General features: G+C 38.1%; 1 protein-coding gene across 2 annotated transcripts in view; it reads right to left on the bottom strand.

Annotated features, from left to right (window-relative positions):
- The window catches only part of LOC149798803 (uncharacterized), a 50,940-nt gene extending 27,765 nt beyond the window's left edge, over positions 1 to 23,175 (bottom strand). The window contains exons 1-5 of one of the 2 annotated variants that reach the window (XM_089957697.1): positions 22,864 to 23,175; positions 22,090 to 22,410; positions 20,845 to 21,029; positions 17,199 to 17,319; positions 11,902 to 11,992 (exon numbers count right to left, since the gene is read on the bottom strand). In XM_089957697.1, coding sequence (XP_089813823.1) covers positions 11,902 to 11,992; positions 17,199 to 17,319; positions 20,845 to 21,029; positions 22,090 to 22,347 — 655 coding nt within the window. In that variant the 5' untranslated portion in view covers positions 22,348 to 22,410; positions 22,864 to 23,175. The remainder of the gene's footprint in view (positions 1 to 11,901; positions 11,993 to 17,198; positions 17,320 to 20,844; positions 21,030 to 22,089; positions 22,411 to 22,863) is intronic. The other variant, XM_089957698.1, reaches the window with a different exon arrangement.
- Positions 23,176 to 23,953: the final 778 nt, after the last annotated feature.

Genomic DNA, 23,953 nt, shown 5'->3' with positions numbered 1-23,953 from the left:
CCCAGTCATTCTGAAACATGGTGTTGAGAAGTTGTAGCAATAACTCCGGGAAGCTACTCGTGAATTGGCGGGTAAACTTAGGAAATTGTAAGGAAAGACAAAGCTTCGTAAAGGTCAGTGAGTTATTTGCTCGATTGTTGCAGAATATTACGGCATTGTAATTGTAATTATGTGCAGTATGTATACTTCATTACTAGAATCGTTAGTACGTAGAATTACTTTTGTAGTGTTTAATTTACATACGTATTTGAAAAATGAGCTATGATTACGTAAAGAATTATGTAGATTGCTAGCTCGTAGTTAGAATTAATATTGTAATTCGCTATCTGGTTATGTCATAGTAAACTAGTGCCTTTATTCCGTGTGATATTCTAGATTTTTTAACTGTTGAACTGAATTGTAACTTTGGAAAATGGTTGCAGTGTGTAAAATTAGTTAATATGAATATTTGAATATTTGTGTACACTTGTGGGAGTTTAATGTACAGAGATGCGTCTGATTGCTGTGTTATTGTTCAGTATACTGAGATTACGAATATATATATATATATATATATATATATATATATATATATATATATATATATATATATATATATATATATATATATATACGGATTTGACGCGATTATTGATGCCTGTATGAATAAGTAGTTGATACTGTGCTTCTATTACGACGTTGTTTACCATACAGGAGCGTATGGGTATTTCGATGTGCACGAATGCGTGACCTAAAAATGTAATAGCCTTTATCTGATGATTGATTGTTGGTTTAGTGTGAGACGAGATGGCTAAGGAAATATCCTAACGTCCTTGTGTTTTTACAGGAAGCTTTATGGGGACAGACTTCCGGTGTGCTTTAGTCCCGAGTCTCTATGAGAGAGACGGAATAGAGATTAGTGGAGAAGTCGATTGTGAATCAAAGGCTAGTCGGAGAGCAGAATCAAGGAGGAGGAAAACGAGTCGACGAGGAGAAATTGGAGAAGAGCAGTCAAGGAGAAGGAGTTAGGAAGGAAGTCGGAAGGAAAGACAATGAGTTAGGAAGGAAGTCGGAAGGAGAGAATGAATTGGCGGGATAGAAGAGATACAGATAAGTAGAAAACAAGGACAGGTGGAAAAGCGATCTCACACTATAAATCACAGGATGCAATAGGCTATCACTTGGTCGAGAGGGAGAAGAGTGATTGGGAAATTATCATTTTGAATATTGAATTGTATTAAATTGTTATTCTTTTGAATTTCACCTCTATGTTCTCAATAATTTACCTGTCGGCATTAGTGGCTGGGGCTTGGAGCTTTACCTCTCTATCACTAATTTCGTTTCCTACAACATCAGCCTGGGTGGGACTTCCATAGTAATTTAAATAATATATTGGGAGCATCCCAACGATCCCTACCAAACCCTATAGTGACCTTGTGCTGTTTTCTGCACTACTGAATATCCAAATGTTCGGATTTAATCATTCCTAACATTGAGACCAATCAAAGAGACCTTACCTCAAATGTATACAAAAAACTGCTGTTCGGACCACTTCGTTCATTGCCAACAAAGGAATGACCGAAAAGTTGTGAATCCATTGAATTTAGGTTTGCTTGTTTTCATTAGCAACTATTTGGTCGATACTACGGCTTTTGCACCTTGCATAAATTCGATTGTTAAAGAAAATTAATTTCCCAGGTTTTCCTCACTGGTTATCTTAATTATTTTAAACATACATTGTCTATCTAAGTGTTCGTAGAAAAAAACCTTTAATTCCCTTTTTTGGTCTGATTGATGGATATATTTGGCTTTGCTTCAAATGTGCATCTTTCAAAAGACTGCTAACTCCGCTTGATAATTTTCAACTGGAAAAATATAAGCTGATAACATTTTAAAAACGTTTTATACATTTTAAAAATTAATTGTTTTCACTTTTAGAAGTTGGTATTGCCTAATATGCCAGGTTAAATTTTCCTATTTTGCTAAAGTTAGCGTCATTTGGACTAGTTCAGGCTGATATATATCTGCACATGGGAGCAACCATTTTATCAGTTGTCTGCCATAGATAGTGCATAGTTTCCATAATTACGACATGCAGAGAAATTTCAGTAACAGTAACAGATGCATGCCAACATTCCCACCACTGTGCATATTGCCGATGCAAACAACTTCACTATATACCGTTCCGTATCTCAGCAGTACATAATAACTGTAAAGTGGTACCCGATCTAAAAAGAAACAGCGTAGATGGTCGACATATGGGTACACCAAGTACGTCCATTATGTATCTACCTAACAATTGTTCTTACTGAAAACTTTCAAAACTGTTTAAGACTGACCGCTCCGGTGGTCTAGTGGTTACAGCGTCCGCCTTGGATGAAGGAGGTCGTGGGTTCGATCCCTGGTCATACCAAAGACTTCTAAAAATGGGACATACAGCTGCCTTGCTTGGCGCTCAACATTAAGAGGTTAGTGTTAGGACTAGTCTGCCTGGTGTCAGGATAATGTGACTGGGTGGGACATCATATAACATGTCTGCGGAATGATGCCCCAATGCTATACATAACTATAAACTGCCACACTGCATACATCGTAACCATATGTATGAATTTTTGTAAAGCTACGTTAAAAATCCAAATCACACACACACACACACACACACACACACACACCGTTTAATACTGTGATATCATAAAGTTTACTCATACGCCTTATAACGAGCTTTAGATAGAAAGAGAAAAGCCTAGCATCAGACATCAGCGTAACAACATTGGTCGATGTTACATTAATTTTAAAGTGAATACATGTAATAACTATATTCAAAGCTCAATTAATGGGAAAAAGATCCTTTCATTAGAGTAAGAAAATGTTGTTATCAATTTACTTTCAAATGTGAACGGTATTCATCTTTTACAAGAAGGTACCATAGGAGAATGAATCTTGCTGAATTAAATGTGTAAGGAATTTCTTAATAAGTGAAAGACTCAGCAGAAGTGGGCGACCGACCCCCCCCAAAAAAAAGGGGCGACGACTCTGGTGCTCCCCTCCATTAAGGCCCCATTTTGCAAAACGTGGGCTAAAATAATGCTGCTTTAGTCAAGGAGTGTCGACTCGTTAGCCTATCCAAGGGCCAACCTGAGGCTTCTATTCATTAAGAGGGGCGACCGACCAAAAAAGTGGCGACAACTTTGGGTGCCCCCATCAAGGCGCCATTTTGCAAAACGGGGGCTATTAAAATGCTGCTTTAGTCAAGGAGTGTTGACGCATTAGCCAATCCAAATAACAATCCGACCGACCAAATTAAAGTGGCGACGACTTTGGAAGGACCCCTCCCCATCAAAGCTACATTTTGCAAAACGGGGGGGGGGATGTTATTTTACCCAAGGTGTGTTGACTCATTTAACTATCCAAAGGCTAATCCGAGGCTTGTATGTAAGCGTTGGTTACTGTCCATCAAGGGGGCCGACCCCCAAAAATAATCCTCCACCTGACATTGATGATGCGCCGTTCGTCAAGGAACTTGACGGGGATTCAACAATCTGGTGGTTTACAATGATGTAATGGTTGAAAAATACATCCAGCCAGGCATAAAAAACACAGATGTCATTTACGTGACACGACGGTACACTCAGATCCCCAAAGTGATCAGAGATAACTAATGTTTTGGCTATTTTTATCGGCGTTGACACACACACGCTGAGAAATATTCATAGACTTGGTGTCCCTGCGACATGGATATAAACAAGTTCAAAAACTGCATTGCACATGCTCAGAAACACCCGGATTCATGACAGTAGTTTAAAAGATGCAGCAGCACGTTATCGAATTGGTCTCGATAAAATCCCTGACTAAAGAAATGCATTTGCTGTATAATGAACCAAAAAATATTAACGAGATTATCTCTGAGATTGAACAGTCATAACATGACGGTCTCGCGGTTCAACTCGATGTTGATAAAATCAACCAACGACGATTAAGAGATGATAGACCAGCGATGTGACGAGGGCAGATACTCACTAGCGTTTCAATATAGATTTATCGAATCACTTCAGCGCGAAATGGAATCATCCTTGGCGGATTTACACAAACAACATGAGATAGATAAATTCGTTCCCCTGGTTGCATTGAGAAAATACGATCAAAGTTGTCTCTACAATACGAAACTCTTGCAGCTGTAAGTGCGAGTGCGAGACAGCTAAAACAACTTATGTTGGAATCCACTAAGATTCCCGAATTATTTAATATTCCTGAATCCGCCAAGGTGGAATAGCAACGTCAGTAGTACCAACGAAATTGAGATAGTAAAAAATATTAAACGACAAAAAATGTTCGAGGGAGTTTGGGGGGCCATAGTGGGAGACCGTTCAGGGTCTGTCACTCACGTACAAGCTGACAGTTAATTCTTCCCCTCACGTATCTTGGTCGGTTAGACATAAACGTATTCCTGACAGCGAGGGATTATGACATCGTAAATAAACAGGATTAACGGGCACTAACACAATCAAATTATCCGGTGGGACCTATAGAGACAAGCTATAAGGAACATATCCCTGCTTGGCCTACCCCGTCTGTGATCCAGACGAGGTATAGCTACCGTCGACAGGTCACAGACCAGATTTACATAAATCGTCGACGTGATGTTGACAACGCCAGTTGATACGACCTGTTGGATCGATATTATGTCGGATAATATTTTCGGAGCTTCTTATTTTCTCCCATGCTGCACAGATCTTCGGAAAAAGTTCGTCGATCATGTCATCGAGATCCCACTGCATTTAATCGGTGTTTAACTGCGACAGTTTGAATGTAGGTAGTGATGGTTTTTGGTGATCTTAAAAAGTCAAGAATCTTCTCTTTGTAATTTTGATAGAATCTTGTGATATCACCTTCAGAGTGAGCTACTGTTTCCAACACAGATTTTTGAAAGCATTCCGCGTTAGGTTTCACAAGGTTCAGATGTTTTACTGTGTCAATGATTTTTTTCTTAAAGACTGTCATTCGGATATTCAAGAACATACTGCTCAAAAAACTTTCTCTGACTGAGCTGTGCATTTGTATATTCCTCCTCTATTTCATCAGTAAGTGCTTCATTAAAAATACCCGATTAGCGCTGATCCCTTAACCTTTTTAACTGAACATTACATCTTTTTAAAACCATTCTTTACTACCACAATATATCTCCGTACATATTCGATATGCCTCATAAACCGGTAATCCCACTGACAACCTTCACTATTAGTAAGATTTACCCAGTTTAGTAGATACCGTGGACTTCCCATAAGTTTTTTCCGTTTGATTAATGATCAGATCACTGGTTGTGGTGGTGGCGCTGTCAGCAGCCATCCCAACATAGCTCTGGTCGATTACTTATATACGTCAAATGCGTAATAAAGCCTTGATATTTCATTGGCGGATTTCAGTGTTGACTCGTGTACTTTGATATATATCTTTGATCATCTTCCAGTTGTAGATTTGATTCTAAGCTAAAGTTCGTAAATGGTTTGATCGATTTGATATGTTCCTGTTGGAATTCCAACGACGTTCCAGTCGGGTTCCTCCGATCCATCCTGTTTGTTATACACAAATATCAGCGAATTTGTTAGCGTCTATTCCACCAAATGATTTTTCTTTGATGTTTTGTCAACCATAATAAAGTCACATTTGTGTCAGTGCGATCTCAAGTTTCCGACCACTGGTGTCTTTATTCGGAGTAGGAAAATCAATATCAAATTCCGGCCATGTTGACGTATCTGATAGCTTTGTGGTCGTCGGCGGTGTTGTGTTAGCAATAATCTGTTTCAGTCTTGTGGTTAGTTCTGCAGTCATTGTTATCTATACGGCGGATTGTAAATGTGGCACTGCCAACGTTGGTAACAGTAAGTTTGCGTTCTTGTGATACCAATAATACATATCCCTCATCTCAGCAAGTTTATTGTCTGATATTGCACCGTCTTTTTACCTCGCTGACAGTATTGATGATATATTTATACACGCATACGTCGTCGCTTTCGTCATTTCTGCGTGCTCGTGTAAGTTTTTAATGGCTCATGTTTATAGTTTCTTCGAGATAATATTGAGCATATCAGCAACGCTGACAAAACACTGACACCGATTCAAACGGGGTGGGTGGGTATCACGTGCGTAGCTGATAACGTACCGATTATCGTCGTTGTTACCGCTATCAGCTAGGAAACCGCTTATACAACACTGTCGATGACGATGATTTGTTTTTGTTTTATGACGTGCTCGTCGATGATTTCTTTCAGCGATGCCTTCCACTCACATGATTGGTTGTACCGACAGTACTCGGTGGGATGCATTATGTGTTATACAAGTTACCAACTGAGGTGTTTTCGCGGCGAATTCCAGACACCACCAATACGTCGTTGCGCTTAATGTTTTGTTCTGGATCCAGTTTCTTCAGTATTTGGATCTAACAGACGTTTCTGGAAAATCTGTAGATGGGATGGTGTCATGGATATGTCGTACATGTCCTACATCGCGAAGCACTAAGCACGGAGAGCCTATCCATCCCGATAAACTTAGCGGTATGTTTGATGGAGTTGTTTTGTTGTTATCATGTTGCTGATCCAGATGCTACTGTGAATGCCATGTTGATGAATGGAGTCGTATGAACAACACCAGCGGTAATCTTTTTGATTTTTATCGCTGTCGTAGCACGCAAATTTTGGCCATACTAGCGCCGGCGACCATTTGATTTCCAACTAAATAAGTGGCGACTCTACTTATGTTTCTGCGAAAATTCGTAAACACGATCACGTGATTCTTATATTCGGCTCTGAATAAAGCCAATCTTTCATTGATTATTGCTAAAGAGGTGTTTAATGCGATGTCGTTGTTGTCCACATATTTCTTCGTTGCAGAGTCATCGTCCGATTCTGGTTCTCTCAATTAGCACTTCTACTTCCACTCATGTTGAGTTCACCAGTCATTTTAACGCCAGCAAAACACCTACTGACATCACTGTGGATAATCCTGAGCAATACGTCTGAGTCTTTGATTTGTTCCGTCGCCGGTAAATACGACGATGTTTTTGTTGGTCGCACCTGAAACTTGCAAGATAATATCGACTCACTTGATATTGCTATTCTTTAGCGGCCTTTGTTGATCCTGAAAAACAATAACCCAGGCGAGATGAAAAAGATCAGCAAGTTCATCTCGTGTTGTATACGCTGACAGATCAATTTCACCCGAGACCTTGCCTTTAACAGATCTTCCATAAATATTTACCATTTTAAACCGTTAAAATTTTTAAAACGACGTTGGATGGCTACGGCGTTCGCTGATATATTCGTGTTTGACTTTATGAGGCGGCGCTGATGACCATGACTCGGGGTTAAGTACGCCAAGTACTTCTAGACCGCTTATTGGTGGATCCATTTATGTCTGCGTTGGTAATGCTGAATACCAGAGTGGAACTTGACAGTATCGCTTTCCGGGTAAACGTAAACCGTATCCCTTTTTAAGGTCTTTAATCAGGATCCTGTTGGCTTTTCAGCGCCATGCTGGCAGCTGTTTTAACAGCACCTGGTGCATTTGCTTTTACAACAGCCGGAACTGCATCCTCAGCTAGCTCTGGTGGTGGAAATATACCGCCGGTCTTTGCTGTGTCGCTGCTCACATTCTCAGAAGGATCAAGTCACATGCCAGTGTATGATTTCTTGGCATCACTGTAGTGTTTGAGCGGACATTCAGTCAACTTTAACTTAGTTAGGCCCTGCATTGCTGCTGATTTCAGAGATATTTTTGACCCGTAATTCTTCTTTGATGCCAATTGCAGCTTTTTAATCTGACCGAGAGTCAGAGTAACACCGACTCAACGATATGATATCATAACATTATGAATGATCTAATTACATATTTGGAAAATACTTATATGTTTGGAAAATATTTATATGTTTGGATAACACTTACATGTTTTCAACGGGCGTATCGACGACTCTCATTCGTACACCAACACCTTCAAGCAACATTGTTTTGCTGACAGAATAACAACAATCGGTCTGTAACCACCAGCCTCGCAGAACCAAGAATAGCTCGCACGTGTACGTGAACGAAGATATTGTCTGAACAAATCGAGTTGTTCCAAAGAAACGTAATGTTCCAAAGAAACGTAATAAATTGGACACAACGTTAAGAAATTCCGCTGTGGTATAAGCAGTCCGGAGGCTACATTCCGATCACTCCTGAAATCCCCGTGTAACGTTTTTTTTTTCTTCTTTAAAATTCAGCATTATGTCTTCAGATGGTTCTTTGATGTCCATTTATCCTCAGAGAAATCGTAGGCATTGCTAATCTATCAAACACCATTGGGTTTGCTGTCTGATCATTATATTTGGTGGCGCTCTGAAATGCCACGAATAAACGTTGTGGTGCTGAATTCTCTGCTGCGACACCACCGGCCATGAAAATTTCCTGCTGTGCCTGGAGCTGTGTCTCAAGTCATAGTCAGCCACGACAGCGTTGATTTACCACCACTATCCATGAACGATAACAACCGCGCTTCTTATGTCACTGAAGGAGTCATCGTTGGAATACATAACGCTAGTTTTGTAAGTGTTACTGTACCAGCACCTCCACCACCGATCGCAGCACGCCAGATAGCATCGTTGTATGTGGCCCTTCGCAAAAATGTAACCGTGTGTTTTGCTCCGAAGATAACTTTTCTAGCATGTCTACAGAATTCGACGATATGTGACAGAAGTATTACACATGGAAATCCACAATTGGCGCTAATCTGATATCGTCGTGCTGACAACCCTAAGATGAATTCTGGATTGTCGCTATGTAGTGTCGAAGCACCACCCATAACTGGACGGGGTATCATTCCAGCTGGTTGTGGATCAGCAGTTCTAGCCTGTGTTATTTGTAATATTAGATACTGCCTATCGTCAGGTTTATACGTAATGTCCCTCGCAAACATCATAGACGGACAGGCGGACCGTGAATAGTCATCGGAGTATCTCGCAAGACCGATAATTGTCGTAGAAACATCAACGTTATCGAGGCACGCTTCAAGTACATATCTGGCACTATTAAACAACGCAAAATTACCATTGTTAACGAATCCACGTCGTTCATTTGCAGCGTACTCGGTATCATCATTTTTCACAAGTTTACCATGAACTTCTACCATCAAGTGTAGTTTTTGGGGCCATCCTTCTGAATAAGCCCCGAATAACAGTGCCGAGTCCATCTCCATAGATCACTGTATAAACCAGAAATCGTGAATTTGTCACCCTGACGTTTTCAGGTCCACGTTGGGTATTGCGTATAATCAGGTCATTTTTTTATCGCCGATCTAACTGATCAATCACAGTAGTGATCGTCGGTAATTGTATCGATCAGTGCCCGATAAACATTTCTGTACATGACGCTACCCCTAAAAACCGTCATATATCAACAGCTTCACTGATGATTTCGTAGGAATTAATGCCTACATGTATTCCACCAATCAGAATTTCAAGTCGATCGACATCAGCGAGTATGTTATTTGGACAAAGTTGATCTTGAATCACTGGCGAGGTCTGTTTTTTTTAAGACTTCGAACGCGAGTGGCAAGTTTCTTCTTTATCAATACGAGATGGTCTGAATGATAATTTTTCGGACGATAACATAACTCCAGGTAACGGGGCTTTTTTTAGCTTCTTTGACTTGTTTCTCAAATTCTTTAAATATAACCTTATATGCACCGCTGATTTTTGTTATACCATGGCATTTTCGAAATACAAAAGGAGCCCACTTTATTTTTGAAACATTACCAGTATTTGTGTCTGACAAAATATTACGATATGGATATCCTGCTGCAGCAACTGCTATCGGATTTTCCCGACGTATTTCTGCGACCTTCTTCGGTAAATTCGGCAGGTGTTTTTTATATACAGATTATGGTGCAACAAGATCCCTTACATCACCGATCTCAGCACGAGCTCGATCGATACCCGGTAATAATCAATGTATTTCTAGCTGTAATTGTAGCTGAACAGCAGCTATTTCAGCTTGAAGACAGTGGAGAACATTTCTAGTTTTTCTTAGTTCTGTCATCTATTTTTTACAGTTGCTTTAGAGTTTTGTTCCAACGACGGAAGAAGACCTTTAGTGGCTTTTGTGACTAGTTTAAATAACTGCTCCACACCCTCCGTAAATTCCACATGCGTTTCATGATGCCGTTGTAGCTGAATTTTGACAGTATCACGGACTGCAATATATTTCTTGATTGTATCTAATCGCTCTTGAGCTAATTTAGCTGTTTGAGATTCCAATTTAAGCGCAGAATCACCCCATTATTCTTATTTTTAAAAAATATTTATTTACAGATCACCCGTGAGTTGACATATAAATATTTCAATATATTAAACGTCAATCAACCTGGTCGCAGTCATTCCTTTTTGGTAGCTCTGATTAATAAATCAGCATCATCGCAGGTAAAATTAACATTCTCACAATGGGGCCTTGAATAGGGGAGTCCCACATCAAAGTTCTTCATGGACAGTAACCAGCCTCGGATGGACTATGGGTATTTAAATGAGTTGAAGTTGCTTGGCTAAAATAAATATATATTTTAAAGCCTCAGATTCTAAAAACGAGCATTGATTTTTATCCATCCCCGAAAAAGTTGGACGCGTGTTTTTGGGGTTTGGCCCCCTTCATGGACAGTAACCACCGCTTACATGCAAGCCTCGGATTCGACCTTTCGATAGATAAATGAGTCAACAATGATTGGCTAAAATAACATTTTTGTAGCCACCGTTTTGCAAAATGGAGCCTTGATGGGGACCCCCACCCAGAGTTGTCGCCTTTATTTGGGGGTCGGTCGACCGCTCTTCTGCTGCCAAAGAAAATATGGAATGTTAACATCCTGGTTACGAGAATGAGATGAAAAAGTTTAAAGACTTGTTTCGCTATTTCAGAGTATATGTGTTTCGGTTTACTGGGAAAGGTGAGAAATTGGGACCGGACCAGAAACAACTTTCACTTTCAGGAGGATTTTATTGTACTGTGGTTTCTGTTTTGAAAGGTTAAATTCATTTCTATACCAGCGCAAAATGACTTTACTGACCGTTGAGGTGTCGTTACCAAGGCAGCCAAATTTTCGTTCCTATCTGCAAAACATGTCTTGAAATAAACGCATTCTTTCAAAGAGATTCTTTGTAAAACTTGTATAAGGTACTCTGGTCTCGAAAATAAGTGTACATGTATCTCCTATTGCAAATTAGTTTCGTCTGCTCATTTGACGCTTTGGTTGCCTTGGTAACGGCACATCAACATAAGTATGTTATTTGGTACTGTTGACAATTTGCTTGGCTGTATAAAGGCAGTTCAACTTATGTATGATATTTGGTACTGATTACGATTTGGTTGGTGTTGTATGACACATCAACTTAAGTATGTTATTTAGTGTCGTTGTCGTTTCAGATATGATTCATTTACCTAAATATTTAGATACATGTCATCAGATACAAAAATGAAATAATTGGACCAAAATGAGGAGAATTTTCACGCGTGTAATTTTAGATACATTGAATGGTCATTGCGTAAGCAACATTAAATTTCCAGTAATCAAATAATACAATTAAGACACCACATGGAGGAGTGATTTTTCTAATGTTACATAAAGTCTTTGCTTAAGCGTAAAATGTGACCTGATAATCTTTCAATACGACATTCTTTCTTCAGTGTATCAAATCTTGTCTACTTCACTAAAACAATATATAGATTTAAAATTCATCAGCTTTCTGGATATGCTGGAGATACGAAGAGCATTCTTATGTGCAAGCAGCGAGGATAGATACTCGAGAGACGAGAAGAAATACACTAAGGGCTAGGAGCTATACTCGAGATAAAAGAAAGGAATCCTTATTAAAAAAAAGTGCAAGAAAAGATGAGTATCTGTGGCAATACCTTTGTCAGGTTTCAACTGTAATGTTAGACTGACTCTCATAATTGTGGACTGCACAGGGCCAGTATCATGGTCTTTCCAACGGCGAAGTTCCTGAAATAATACGTTCTGTACAGTAATAAACCTAGTATGCGAAGGAAAATCGAAAGTATACAACTGTTGATATATATATATATATATATATATATATATATATATATATATATATATATATATATGTGTGTGTGTGTGTGTGTGTGTGTGAAACCTGGGACATAATGCTAAAATTGTACTTGCATAGGTAAGCACTAACTGCCAGGAATGACGTATTATTTTATCATTTCATCGCATTCCCATCACCATAGAGACTTAAATGATGTTTTTAATAAGAGATACATTAAAATGTACCGAATCTTAACTGTTTCAGTCCTATCATAAGCTTAAGGACCCATACACTCATATAAGCGCATAAACATCCGGGTAAAACGATTGCTGATTTTTGAAGACATACAACTCTACTCCTCTCAACTGATGATAACGATTGTGGTGATTACAATGATTACAACGATGTTATTGATAATTATGGTTCTGAATGATTAACGAAATAAAGAAACGTGCACGTTGGTAACAATCTTTGTTATATAGTTGAGCAGAACGACCGCCAAGTATCCGATATGTCGTGTGGAAGTGAAAACCTTCACCATCTACTTTCCTCAAGAAGGATGTGTGGAATATTTCGATTCGTATGGATTGTCCCCTTTGGAAGACGATATCATTGACTTTATTAGAAGAAATGCTCAGACCACACGATTCAATAATGTGAAATTACAAAGCACAGATTCCCTGGTGTGTGGACAATATTGTGTGTATTTTCTGCATCATCGCAGTCTGAGTTTTTCTTTAGAACATTTAGTGACTTATTTTGATCGTCATTCTTCTAGAAACGATGAGAAAGTAGATCGATGGTTTTGTGACCATTATGCTTATCTTTTGTCTTTAGCTAGGAAACGTAGTGTCCATCAAAGGCCCATTGACTTCCAACAATGGAAATCACAATTTCATTCACAACGTTGTCAGCCATCTCCAAAATAGAGTGTTAGTTGAAAAACAATTGTTAGTTGAATTGAACGGTTAATGTTAAAAAATTTAGTTGAATTATATGGTTGTTGTTTAAAAATTTGTTACTTGTTAGTGATGAGTTATCGGAATAAAAATGTTGTGTTTTGAAAAAATGCCTTTGTCGTTTGTTTTGCTATGGAATTCATGATTCATTCTCTTTGACTTCTCTCTATCCCTCACATGACACTAATTTAGTGTTCTGACTCGAAAACCGTGTAGGGATGTTTTCCTTCGCGTTCGCGCTTTTACCATAAAAACGGGGCAGTCTTCAATCTGACCATCCATTGTTGACTCATCCTCGTACGAAGATGTGCTCAAGATTAGCTTAGTTGAACGAAGCCTACGTCAGTTTGCATTCGTGTCAGACAAAGTCTGATACCGAAGCCTGAAGAAATAGAGAATGTCAGAATGTTAAAAGTCACTGAGGACCTGATAGAAGAGCTCTTCAGAGAAGGAATTAACAGGTAGAAAGAAGAATGGACAGAGAAGTACAGACTTCAGAAACAGCAGAGAGAGCAGCAACAACAGCCGCAACAGCAGGAACGTGACAGAGGCTTTGTCGACTGTCGTGTTGACACCAAAGAGTTCCAATCCCACTCACCTCGGCCATACATCCAGATCGCTAGGAACTAAATAGTACCTCCATCTGACGGCCTAATTAATAAGTGTTTCATAAACACATTAAAGCCTAAAGGGATGTGGCTCTCCTTCCTTCCCCCAGGAGTAATTAAATAGCACGCTGTGCGTGCATAAAACAGTGATACATGCTCCACTGGAGTGAAAATCACTTTAATCCAACTAAGTAAGTAAGTAAGTTTTGGGTCTTAGGGGATGTTTTCCTTCACGTCCGTGCTTTTCATATAAATACGGAAACATTCGGCAGTCTGGCTACCCATCGTTGACATGTCAACAGTAAAGAATGAACACCAGACTAACAAAACTTATAAAACTTTAGATGCATCTGGAATATGCCAGACGCTTGCTGGACGAACTGACCATGGAGGTTGTAGAAGAGGCAGCAAGAATATAGGAAGAGGAAGAAAAGAAGAAGAAGGAAGAAGAGGAGGAAAAGAAAAAAGGAATCCTGCCTCATATCATGGTAAAACCTGTGTGTGAGGTTAAGTCAGAGACAAGGACACCACAGAAACTACCAGTGCCGCAGCGTCTACCAGCACCACAACCAATACCAGTACAGCTGCGTGCACAGGAGGCAAGGATGCTACAAACAATAGCTGCACCACAAATTAGACATCTAAGAGCGTGGAATAGAAGAAGAGAGAGGGGAGCCTACAATATTCCAGAGACAGAAGATTTTGGTGCTGAAGCGAATCATCCTCCCTCTGCGCTCCCAGCCACAAGAGTAAACTAGGAGAACGATTGTAGGCTTAGATGTGTCTGCGGTGCCAGGCCAGGGAGATGTAAGCATTAGTCAGGTGCCTCTGAAGTTACAAAAAACAGCCCTTTTCAGGGCTAACCAAAACTCTAGAAAAGACAAACCATTAAATTTACCAATGTGTGGATGTGGAGTAGTGTGAAAACAAACACTTGTTCCTTTCTTGGTGTGAGTGTATGTGTGTGGGTTTGTGTTTGTAAGCGCTAAAGTACGTTTGTGTGGATAGTAGATTATTGGTTTTTGTAAGCTGTCAAGTAGGTATGTGTGAATAGTAGAATGTGTGGTTATTAAACATTCCCTTCTGTGTGGATGGTATGTTTGTTTGTTTTTTTTTTATATTTTTTATTTTTTTGCTGCTTCGCGTGTATGAATAGTAGATTGTGGTTTTGTTTTTGCTGCTTTACGTTTATGAATTGTAAATTATGGTTATGTTATTTGTTACTTCCAGTGTGTTTATAGTAGATTATGGTTATGTTTATGCTGTTTAGGGTGTGTGGACAGTAAATTTTGGGTTTGATTTTGCTGCTTCCCGTGTCTGGATAGTAAATTGGTGGCTATGTTTTGGCTTCTTCGAGTGTGTGGATAGTATATTATGGTTATGTTATTTGTCTAGTCATTACTGTGTGAATAGTAGATAATATGAGAAGAGAAAAGTAGATTATGTTTTCCTTTACGTTCGTGTTTTACATATAAGAACTCACAGCGTTCGTATTCGCGCCATTATACGGAATAACCGAGACAAGATGACGCAAGTGTCTGCTTTGTTCGATCTATTGAGAGATATCTATTTCTGGATGATGGATGTAGAATATGTTATAGAAAGGACAGAAAAAGTATGGAGATACCAAAGACTTGGTAACCAGTCAAGTCAAAGGTCTAAACGAATCGAGGAATCTAATAGAAGGGACGATAGAAGAAGAAGTTAATAAGTTGAGAGGATTAATTGTCCAGCCTTTTGTCAGAGTGGGAAGATTGAAGGAAGGACTGGATCATGTCATCCAAGTTCGGTGCTTCCTAGAACATATAGTGTATTGGACGGAGTTGTCTTATGTGAAGAGGGGTCTGGACAGGTTGAAAAAAGGAGAAGAAATAATGAGACAAGTGATGACCCAAGAGGTGCATAAAATCAAAGAAAAATGGAGTCAAGTAAGACAGGATAAGGAACAAATAAAGACGAAAGAGGCATTTGACAAACTCAATCAGAATTGGATCAAGATACAGGAGAAGTTCAGGTCTATGAGCCATCCTGACTGGTTACCAGAAACTGAAAAGAGGAAGAAGAAAGGAATTTTGGGAAAGGTCTGGGGATGGATGAAGAAATGAGAAACGTAGAAGAAGAAGAAGCAGAAGAAGAAGAACCCAAAGGCCCTTTTCATGGCCCTTCCTATATCTCGAAAAGAAATTGACTTTCATGCCTAACCCCATCAACAATTTCAATTAAAAAAAATGGGTATATGTATAATGTAAGTCTTGTCTATATTACATAAATCTCCCATGTTCAATTCCCATTGTCCCTAGACAGTCCCACCATATTTAATTCTCATTGTCCCTAGACATTCCCACCATTTTCAATTCTCATTGTCCCTAGACAGTCCTACCATGTTATATTCCCATTGTCCCTAGGGTACAAACTCCCTATTTTAACATTAAAGTCCCATTGTCCCTAGGATATCCAACTATGCTACTCAGAACCATCAGATTGGAAGTGTTCCAATTATTGAATTTATAAAGGACACATTATTTTAATATTGTTTGTTTATTTCCTTCAGCAGTAAGTATTTCAATACAATTGAGACGTTGAGTATAATTAAATTGGAATATCAATCACCGATTGAAACCTGCGAATAAAATGCACAAATTATGGCTTAGATCAAAATAGTACTAACGTTCTGAAACTGTCAAAGACTGAAATTAATTGGGGAAAAAATCTGAAACAAATGTTTTAGAAAACGAAAAATTTAAAAATGAAACACAGTCTACCGAATAAGTAGTAGAACTAAAGCCTATCAAGGAATTAGTTTTTTTTTTTACAAATATTTCAAGGTTTTACAAAAACCTTTTACGAAAGGACAAAATATATTAATCTCAAAATGAAGAGTTACCATGAAACTAGATTTTCAAAAATGATTTTCGACTGAGTTGTATCCTCTATACAAAGTGTAGTTTTAAAAAGATGATATGGTTTGGGGGCATATTTAAATCTTTCTTGTGGTATCGCTCTGAAAACCAAATGTCTTCAATGACCGCGTGCTTTATATAAATGCTGCCATGACGCAAGGAAAATAATTCAGCCAACATTTGATAATCAACAAACAGGGTTCCAAACATTAGTTACTGAAAGCTGGAAATTGTTCTAATACAGACAGGACAAGTGCTGTCCGAAGAGTGAAAATACCTGTCACATATGTCAGAAACAAAACGAACATTGGACCTCAGTATGTTTACGTCTTTATTGTATTTCCTGCAGCAAATGATGATGATGGTTTGGTGGGTGGGGGCAAGGCAAGTAGAATTCTCCTGAAGAATATCTTTGTCTAAAAAAAAATATTCTCTGGTAAAATGTGTGTGCTTCATCATTTCGATTGGAAGTGGTTTGCATGCTATATCGCTAGCAGTTAACTGCTTTTAATAAGGTGAACAAGTGGGAGGAATGTATAGTGGTCTCTTCCGGTTAGGAATAGCATGGCAAGTACAATTATTCCATCAATGGACCGTGACAGGAATCTGGAGTGATTAGGTATTTATAGGAGAGTTAATCCTTGGATTGCTCATTCTGCTAGCTTTGATGTATATTTGTATTATACTTACCAGCTGAAGATTGATGAATCTGCTGATGTCTGGCTTGATTCTTTTGAAAATTTTGATGATATCCTTTTGTTTCCTTCCTTGAAGCTGCACTTTATTCACAGAACAGAGTTCGTCGTTGAGTCTGATAAATGAAGGAATGAAAACGAAATCATACAAGTCGCTGTTGTGTCTCTTGGAGATTACACAAATCACTGTCGTGTCCAGTGGATATTAGTTTTTTATTGGTAATATGCTGTCTTTCCAAGGAAACCCAATGTTTTAGCCGACTTTTGCATATATACGTACCTATTGAGTACAAGACCTAGCAACAAAAATGGCAATTTAAACGACAATATCCGCATTATGGCATAAAAGTACTTACCGTATTATTTGGCGTAACAAAAAAGTCGCTACAAGAATTATTTGGCATCATGAAAAGGCACCACACGAATTATTTGGCAAACAAAGTAAAGTTGGATTTGCATTATTTAAATGTTCTCTAAAGGTTGTACACTTCTAATATTCATTACGATGAGGGGGTAAGAAGCGAAAGGAATTCAAACCTTAAAAAGAATTCTTAAACTTAGTAATAGAACTCAAACTTCTAAAAAAACATATTAGCTATCTTTTATTAATTTACCAAAATATAAACATTGTCATTGTCTCTAAATAAGCATTATGACCTTGATTTTGGACAAGGTCAAGGTCAAGTAGAAAATACAATTATCCATAACAATTAAAATAAACTAACAAAAGTGGTTAAATCCTAAAGATTCTTGGACTGGTTCCTTAACGTCAAACAACAGTAAAAGAACACCTTCGTCCAAAATCTTTTCCAGTGTTAAAACAGTATGACCGAATCAAATTTTCAAAGTTTAATGAAATGTTTCTAAAGCTCCTTGGCTTTTAGGGTGGTATGCAGAAGATTTAAATCTTTGATACCTAATTCATGCATAACTTGCTGAAAAATTCCAGACATAAATTTGATACTTGATCAGATTGGACAGATTTAAGAAGACCAAATTAAGCATATAAAAAACCTTATCAAAGCTTTTACTATTGTTTGAGTTTTAATATTCCTGAAACGAATTCCCTCTGGGAATCTTGTGGACGTACATATAATGGTCAAAACGTATTCGTTGTCTGACCTGGTGTTAGGCAAGGGGCCGATACAGCCTACCATTACTCTGCTAAATGTGTGTGGGATTTGAATTTTTAACGTTGCTTTAACAATTTTTCAGTCATGTCGCTACGATGTCTGAAGTGTGGCGGTTTATAGTGATGTCTAGCACTAGGGCATCATGCCGCAGACATGTAACATGATGTTCCAACCAGTAACATTATACTGACATCAGGCCGACAAGTCCTAACACTTACCTCTTAATTCTGAGCGCATAGCGAGGTAGCTGTAAGTACCATTTTTATAAGTCTTTGGTATGACTCGGCCGGGGATGGAACTCACAACCTCCCGCATCCGAGGCGGACACTCTAACCACTAAGCCGCCGGAGCGGTCTACTCTGTTTAATGGTTCGCCAAATGCAGGAATAGGTTGCAGATGAGCCTTATATATATTCTGATTTGGTTTTCCTATCATGTGACATTATGTACAAGCATCACGTTTAATTTTAGGTCAATACAGTTATTCAGGATCTTGTGATAAGTTGTACTGACCACTAAATGATAAGCCAAAAGAGTTTCTTGGGCTAGACTAAGAAAATAATTTCCTGTCTTTACGACTTAGGAACAACAATTTTATAGCTCACTGATTACTCGTCACCAGCGGGTACCTCAAGTGGTCTGCATTTTCTCATAAGGACCTCATTTTTTAACAAAATAAGAAATAGGAACTAGCTCTAAAAACTGTACAACGTGGGTCTAAATTACTGATTTCCTTTCCAATATGATCCACTTTCTGATTCAATCAAGGCTTGTCAGTTACAAGTGAATTAAACAATTTTTTCTCTAGCTAAGTCAGTGCCTAACAATAAATGAATACCCTCGATTGGTAAAGACCTCGCTGTTAGGGCTATCAAGCGTACTGAGACTAAGTCTGATACAAAATTTATCCAATGGAGCGGAACAGGCCGCACTCTACACCCTGCATACGAACACTTTCATGAGAACTAAACTTGTAAGAAAATTACAAAGTACCTGATAATAAAATATTCTGAGAAACTCCTGTGTCCCTTAAACTATTAGTACCGATAGGATTCGCAGAAACACGAATAAGTGATGTAGAACATTTCGACATGAATGGTTCATAATTCTCCTTAGTAAAATCAGACACGGCTTTGCTTGACCCAACAAATGTAGTTTTCAATATATGACCGTGACATTGACCTCTTAGAAATAAGAGAATGTGGAACAGATCTGTCTTGTTTTTGTTGCTTATTTTTAAATCTGTAGCAATCAGAAATAACGCGCCCTTTCTTCTTGCAATAGATGTGGGTGGTAAGAGATAAGGATCTTTGATTGGTCTTATCAAAAACTTGATTCGTAAATGTTGTGCCAGTTTGAGATTATCGACGTCTGCGATGTTGCGCTTTCCCACAGGCCGGATACTTCGGAACGCGAATCGAGTTAGACACCTTGCATGTATGCATAGGTGGACGTTTGCGAGGTAGCCTCCAAACTATTCGCGAATCTCGTACGCCTCGAGTTTGGAAGAAAACGCATCATCGGTCGCCAACGGGATTGTCTTCCCCTTGGATCAGCACGTATTCTAAAATATGCGGACGTCCTAAAAATCATGTATTTAGAGACCATACCTAAGGGCAAGTTGTGGTCGTTCCACGTCTGTCAGACACATATGCAAGTGTGCTACCATCGGGGTTGTTTTGTGGTCCCTTGGTATCCCAAACGTGCTACTGTGTCCTTTGCTGTTGTTCGGAAACCATTTTTGTGCAAATGCCGGATCAGTAAGCAAGAGAAGTCGATACAATACAACCCAAGCAGCGCCTCGAAGAACGTTTTTCCAAGTTTCGGTAGGTTCGGAATTTCTTCCTTGCTCATACAGTCGGTTCCAATGCATCCATACGTATGGGTAAAGAACTTATAAATAACGCCCCATCGCGAATCAGGCATGGCATTTGCAGGAATAACAGACGCAGGTACTTTGCATGTCACAATAAATACAATAAATATCCATCTTTTTAAGCGAAATAGTTTTCTTCCTAAGTGGGAAAGTTAAAAAAATAAACGTAACCTACTCAAGACGTAAAACCTGTTTACGTGATAATAAACAAGCTATACAACTAAGACTAGCGAGCAATTTAATTTGTGGCTCCAAGACCAAATCATTAAATTTCATAAAGTATACAGCTTAAGAAACGTTATTGGTTGCAAGTAGAGAAAAATGTAAATAATAATAATAATAATAATAATAATAATAATAATAATAATAATAGTTGTAATAATCATAATTATAATAATAATCATAATAATAATCGTTATAGTAAAACTACTACTACAACTACCACTACTACTACTACTGGTATTATTATTATTATTATCATTATTATTATTATTATTATTATTATTATTATTATTATTATTATTATTATTATTATTATTATCATTATTATTATTATTATTATTATTATTATTATTATTATTATTATTGTTATTATTATTGCTGAGTGTTATAAAATTAAAACATATACTTACATCACTCCTGTTTCTCCATCAATATCTGTTGACTGTTCAATATCGGTTATGTAGTGCTGTTTTAATTTTTGATGTTTATAACGATACGTGCATGTTGTAATCTTAAATAGCCGTGTTCTGCGATTGATGCACAGTTGCTTCGGGCGCCTTTTGATTTTACGTGTATTGCTATCTTCGTCATCGTCCTGTAATAATGAATACTTTCTTAAGTAAAAATAGTATAGATCTTCATCACTCATCTTTGCAAACAGAGCTACTTCGTATACAAAATATGTCAGACAATGTTCCACACGAATGTCTTAATATCTTTACAGATATTAAACGAAGAAAAATGTAGACAAAAAGCCAGGGACGTCATGGGGGGGGGGGATTTCCCACTCGCATTTTATTCAAATCCAAGTTAAAATGGTTAAATGCCAATGTCAAAACATTTACTGATCTTCACAGCCGTCTCCGGTCATACATTTCAGAGCGCAGGAGGAACTGAGCGACATTAACACTTAGACCACAGAGTCAACTAACCCTAACATATTCTATCAGGAAGTTAATTAAGAATCAAGAAATATTTAATTTGACAGTAAAGCCTCCAAGCTTTGGAGAAAAACTGTTTGTTCAGGACAATCGTTTAGGAATGATGTGAGTCAGCTACTAGAAAGGTTACTGAAAATAACGATGGTGACAAAACGAAGATATTTTCATAGGGTGGGGTGGGGTGTGCTTGAAATGTGAAATGAATTTCCCTGACCGAAAAACGGGTGAAAAACGGCCACATTAAACACACACACACACACACACACTGGTTGAGTGGGGTTAAATTAAAACATGTATTGATTTTCATCAGGAAGTTTTACTTTCATTAGCAATCACTGATACTAAACGTTGACAATTTTTTTTCTACCGTTTCCTCGTAATCAACGAAACTGTCTAATTCTTTATTTTAAAAGTAACGCTTTCATACGTCATAGTAAATTAATTATTATTGCTGCGATTAGACCTAAAAGAGTATAAGGATTTCTTTAATCAACATAATTAATAGATAAAAATGGCCAGGACAATATATCGGTATAGAAATCTGAATGGAAACAACTTTTGGTTTCCTTCTGCTAACTCTATATAACATACAGTTAATGCCATACTTGGAATACAGAAATAGAATGATGAATTAGAACGATATATTAAGAGACAGACAGACAGACAGACAGACAGAGAGAGAGAGAGAGGGAGATGCAATTATTGTGATTTTACCGACGAATTGACAGGCGAGATAACGGAATCGTGCAAATCTTGGACGTCAAGGCATTCTTCTGAATTACGCTGTCCATTTGCAAAATGTTTTGGTAGCAGCAGTGGGACTGTAACAGTGTCTTCTTCTTCGACACGAATTTTCTCCTTAATGATTTCACCTTGGTAAATCTGACCTTTGCCATCCATATAATCTTCATTTGACTCTGTGGTTTCCATACGGCTCGTACGTGCGTCTGAATGACTGTCTCCTTCAGCCATGTTGTTGTACGAGATGGATGTTTGGCTCAAGGACACTTCGGTTCTCTTTATTAATTCTTATCACTTATATTATATTATATTAACAAATTATTATGCTGAGGGAACGAATAATAATTTTAGGGAACAAAATAATAACTTATGCGAACGAATTAGCAAATGGAGGGAACGATATCTTAATTTGAGGGAATTAATTATTATCTTGAGGGAACAAAATAGTAACTTCAAGGAACGAAATATTAATTTGAGGGAACAGATTCATATTTTGAGGGAACCAAATGCTTACTTGAGGGAACTAAATATTAATTTGAGGGAACAAATTATTATTCTGCAGGAACGAATAATGACTTGAGGGAACAAAATAACTTGTGCGAACGAATTAGCAATTTGATGGAACGAAATGTTAATGTGAGGGAACGAATTATTATTTTAAGGGAACACAATATTAATTTGAGGGAACGAATTATTATTTTGAGGGAACGAAATATTAATTTGCTTGAACGAATCAGTATTTTTTACCTCGTGTCCTCTCGGGAGCTCTGTACGAATTGCACTCTGGGTTAGTGCAATGTGGCTTGATTCACTTCTCTATCCACTTATGAAATTCATGCACACCACGGTGTTGAATTTTTTTATTGTGACGTCTTGCGATGCAAATAATATCTTCCTTTACAGGCTTGTTTGCGACAAAGGGTAAGGTACGGCCCAGTGTCAATGTTCAGGAGTATACTTCCTGCTTATTTACTCTACAATATAAATTTACATCCATATCGTCACTGAAGTTGATTGTCCTATCACAGAGTAATCTGGGAAGGACACGAGCGAGAGCAGACTTGTGAAACCAGGACCTGTAAAAAAAAATTTTAAAATCAGACAGCTGATGCCTTAAGGTATTCAAATACACATCAACTTTGTTTCATGTTAAGGCAATGCAATTAAATTGGGTATTTTACTGGAGTACTGGGCTTGATATCTTATCAGACTGTACATGTTAATTTCTTACCTGTGTATACTTGTTGATTTCATACCTGACTATACATTTTGATTTCTTATCTAAATTATACGTCGTTTTCTTACCTGACTATACCCAAGGCCGTAGAGAACGATCACGGGACCTAGGATAAGAAACACCCGGGCCTCTCCTAATTCTTGTTCAAACAAAATTGTTGTTTTATAAAATTAAAAAGTGTTGTTCGGCCCCGGACCCCTTAAGCATCCGGGCCCCGGGATATAAACCCGGTTGCCCCGACCCCTCCCCCGTCGACCCTGACTATACATGTCGATTTCTTACCTGTCTATACATGTCAATTTCTTACCTGACTCTATATGTCGATTTCTTACCTAATTTTATTAATTTATATATATATATATATATATATATATATATATATATATATATATATATATATATATATATATATATCAGCTCTTATATCTCAGCTCTTCAGATATCTAACAGCTTTGTGCCATATGAATTTTATGCATTCACCAACGTCCGAACAGGTGCCCCGAGTGGTCTAAAGCGCTCACCGTTCCGGATCACTGCCATCTCACCTCTGTCTGCGTGGGTTCGAGTCAAAGGCTCGGATAGCGTGGGTAAGTGGGAAAG

Source organism: Sinohyriopsis cumingii, chromosome 5, assembly GCF_028554795.1.
Source record: "Sinohyriopsis cumingii isolate HCF-2022 chromosome 5, ASM2855479v2, whole genome shotgun sequence".
In the NCBI taxonomy this organism is placed as follows: domain Eukaryota; kingdom Metazoa; phylum Mollusca; class Bivalvia; order Unionida; family Unionidae; genus Sinohyriopsis; species Sinohyriopsis cumingii.
The sequence above is the reverse complement of the archived record's forward strand: the minus strand, read 5'-3'. Positions and strand labels throughout refer to the sequence as shown.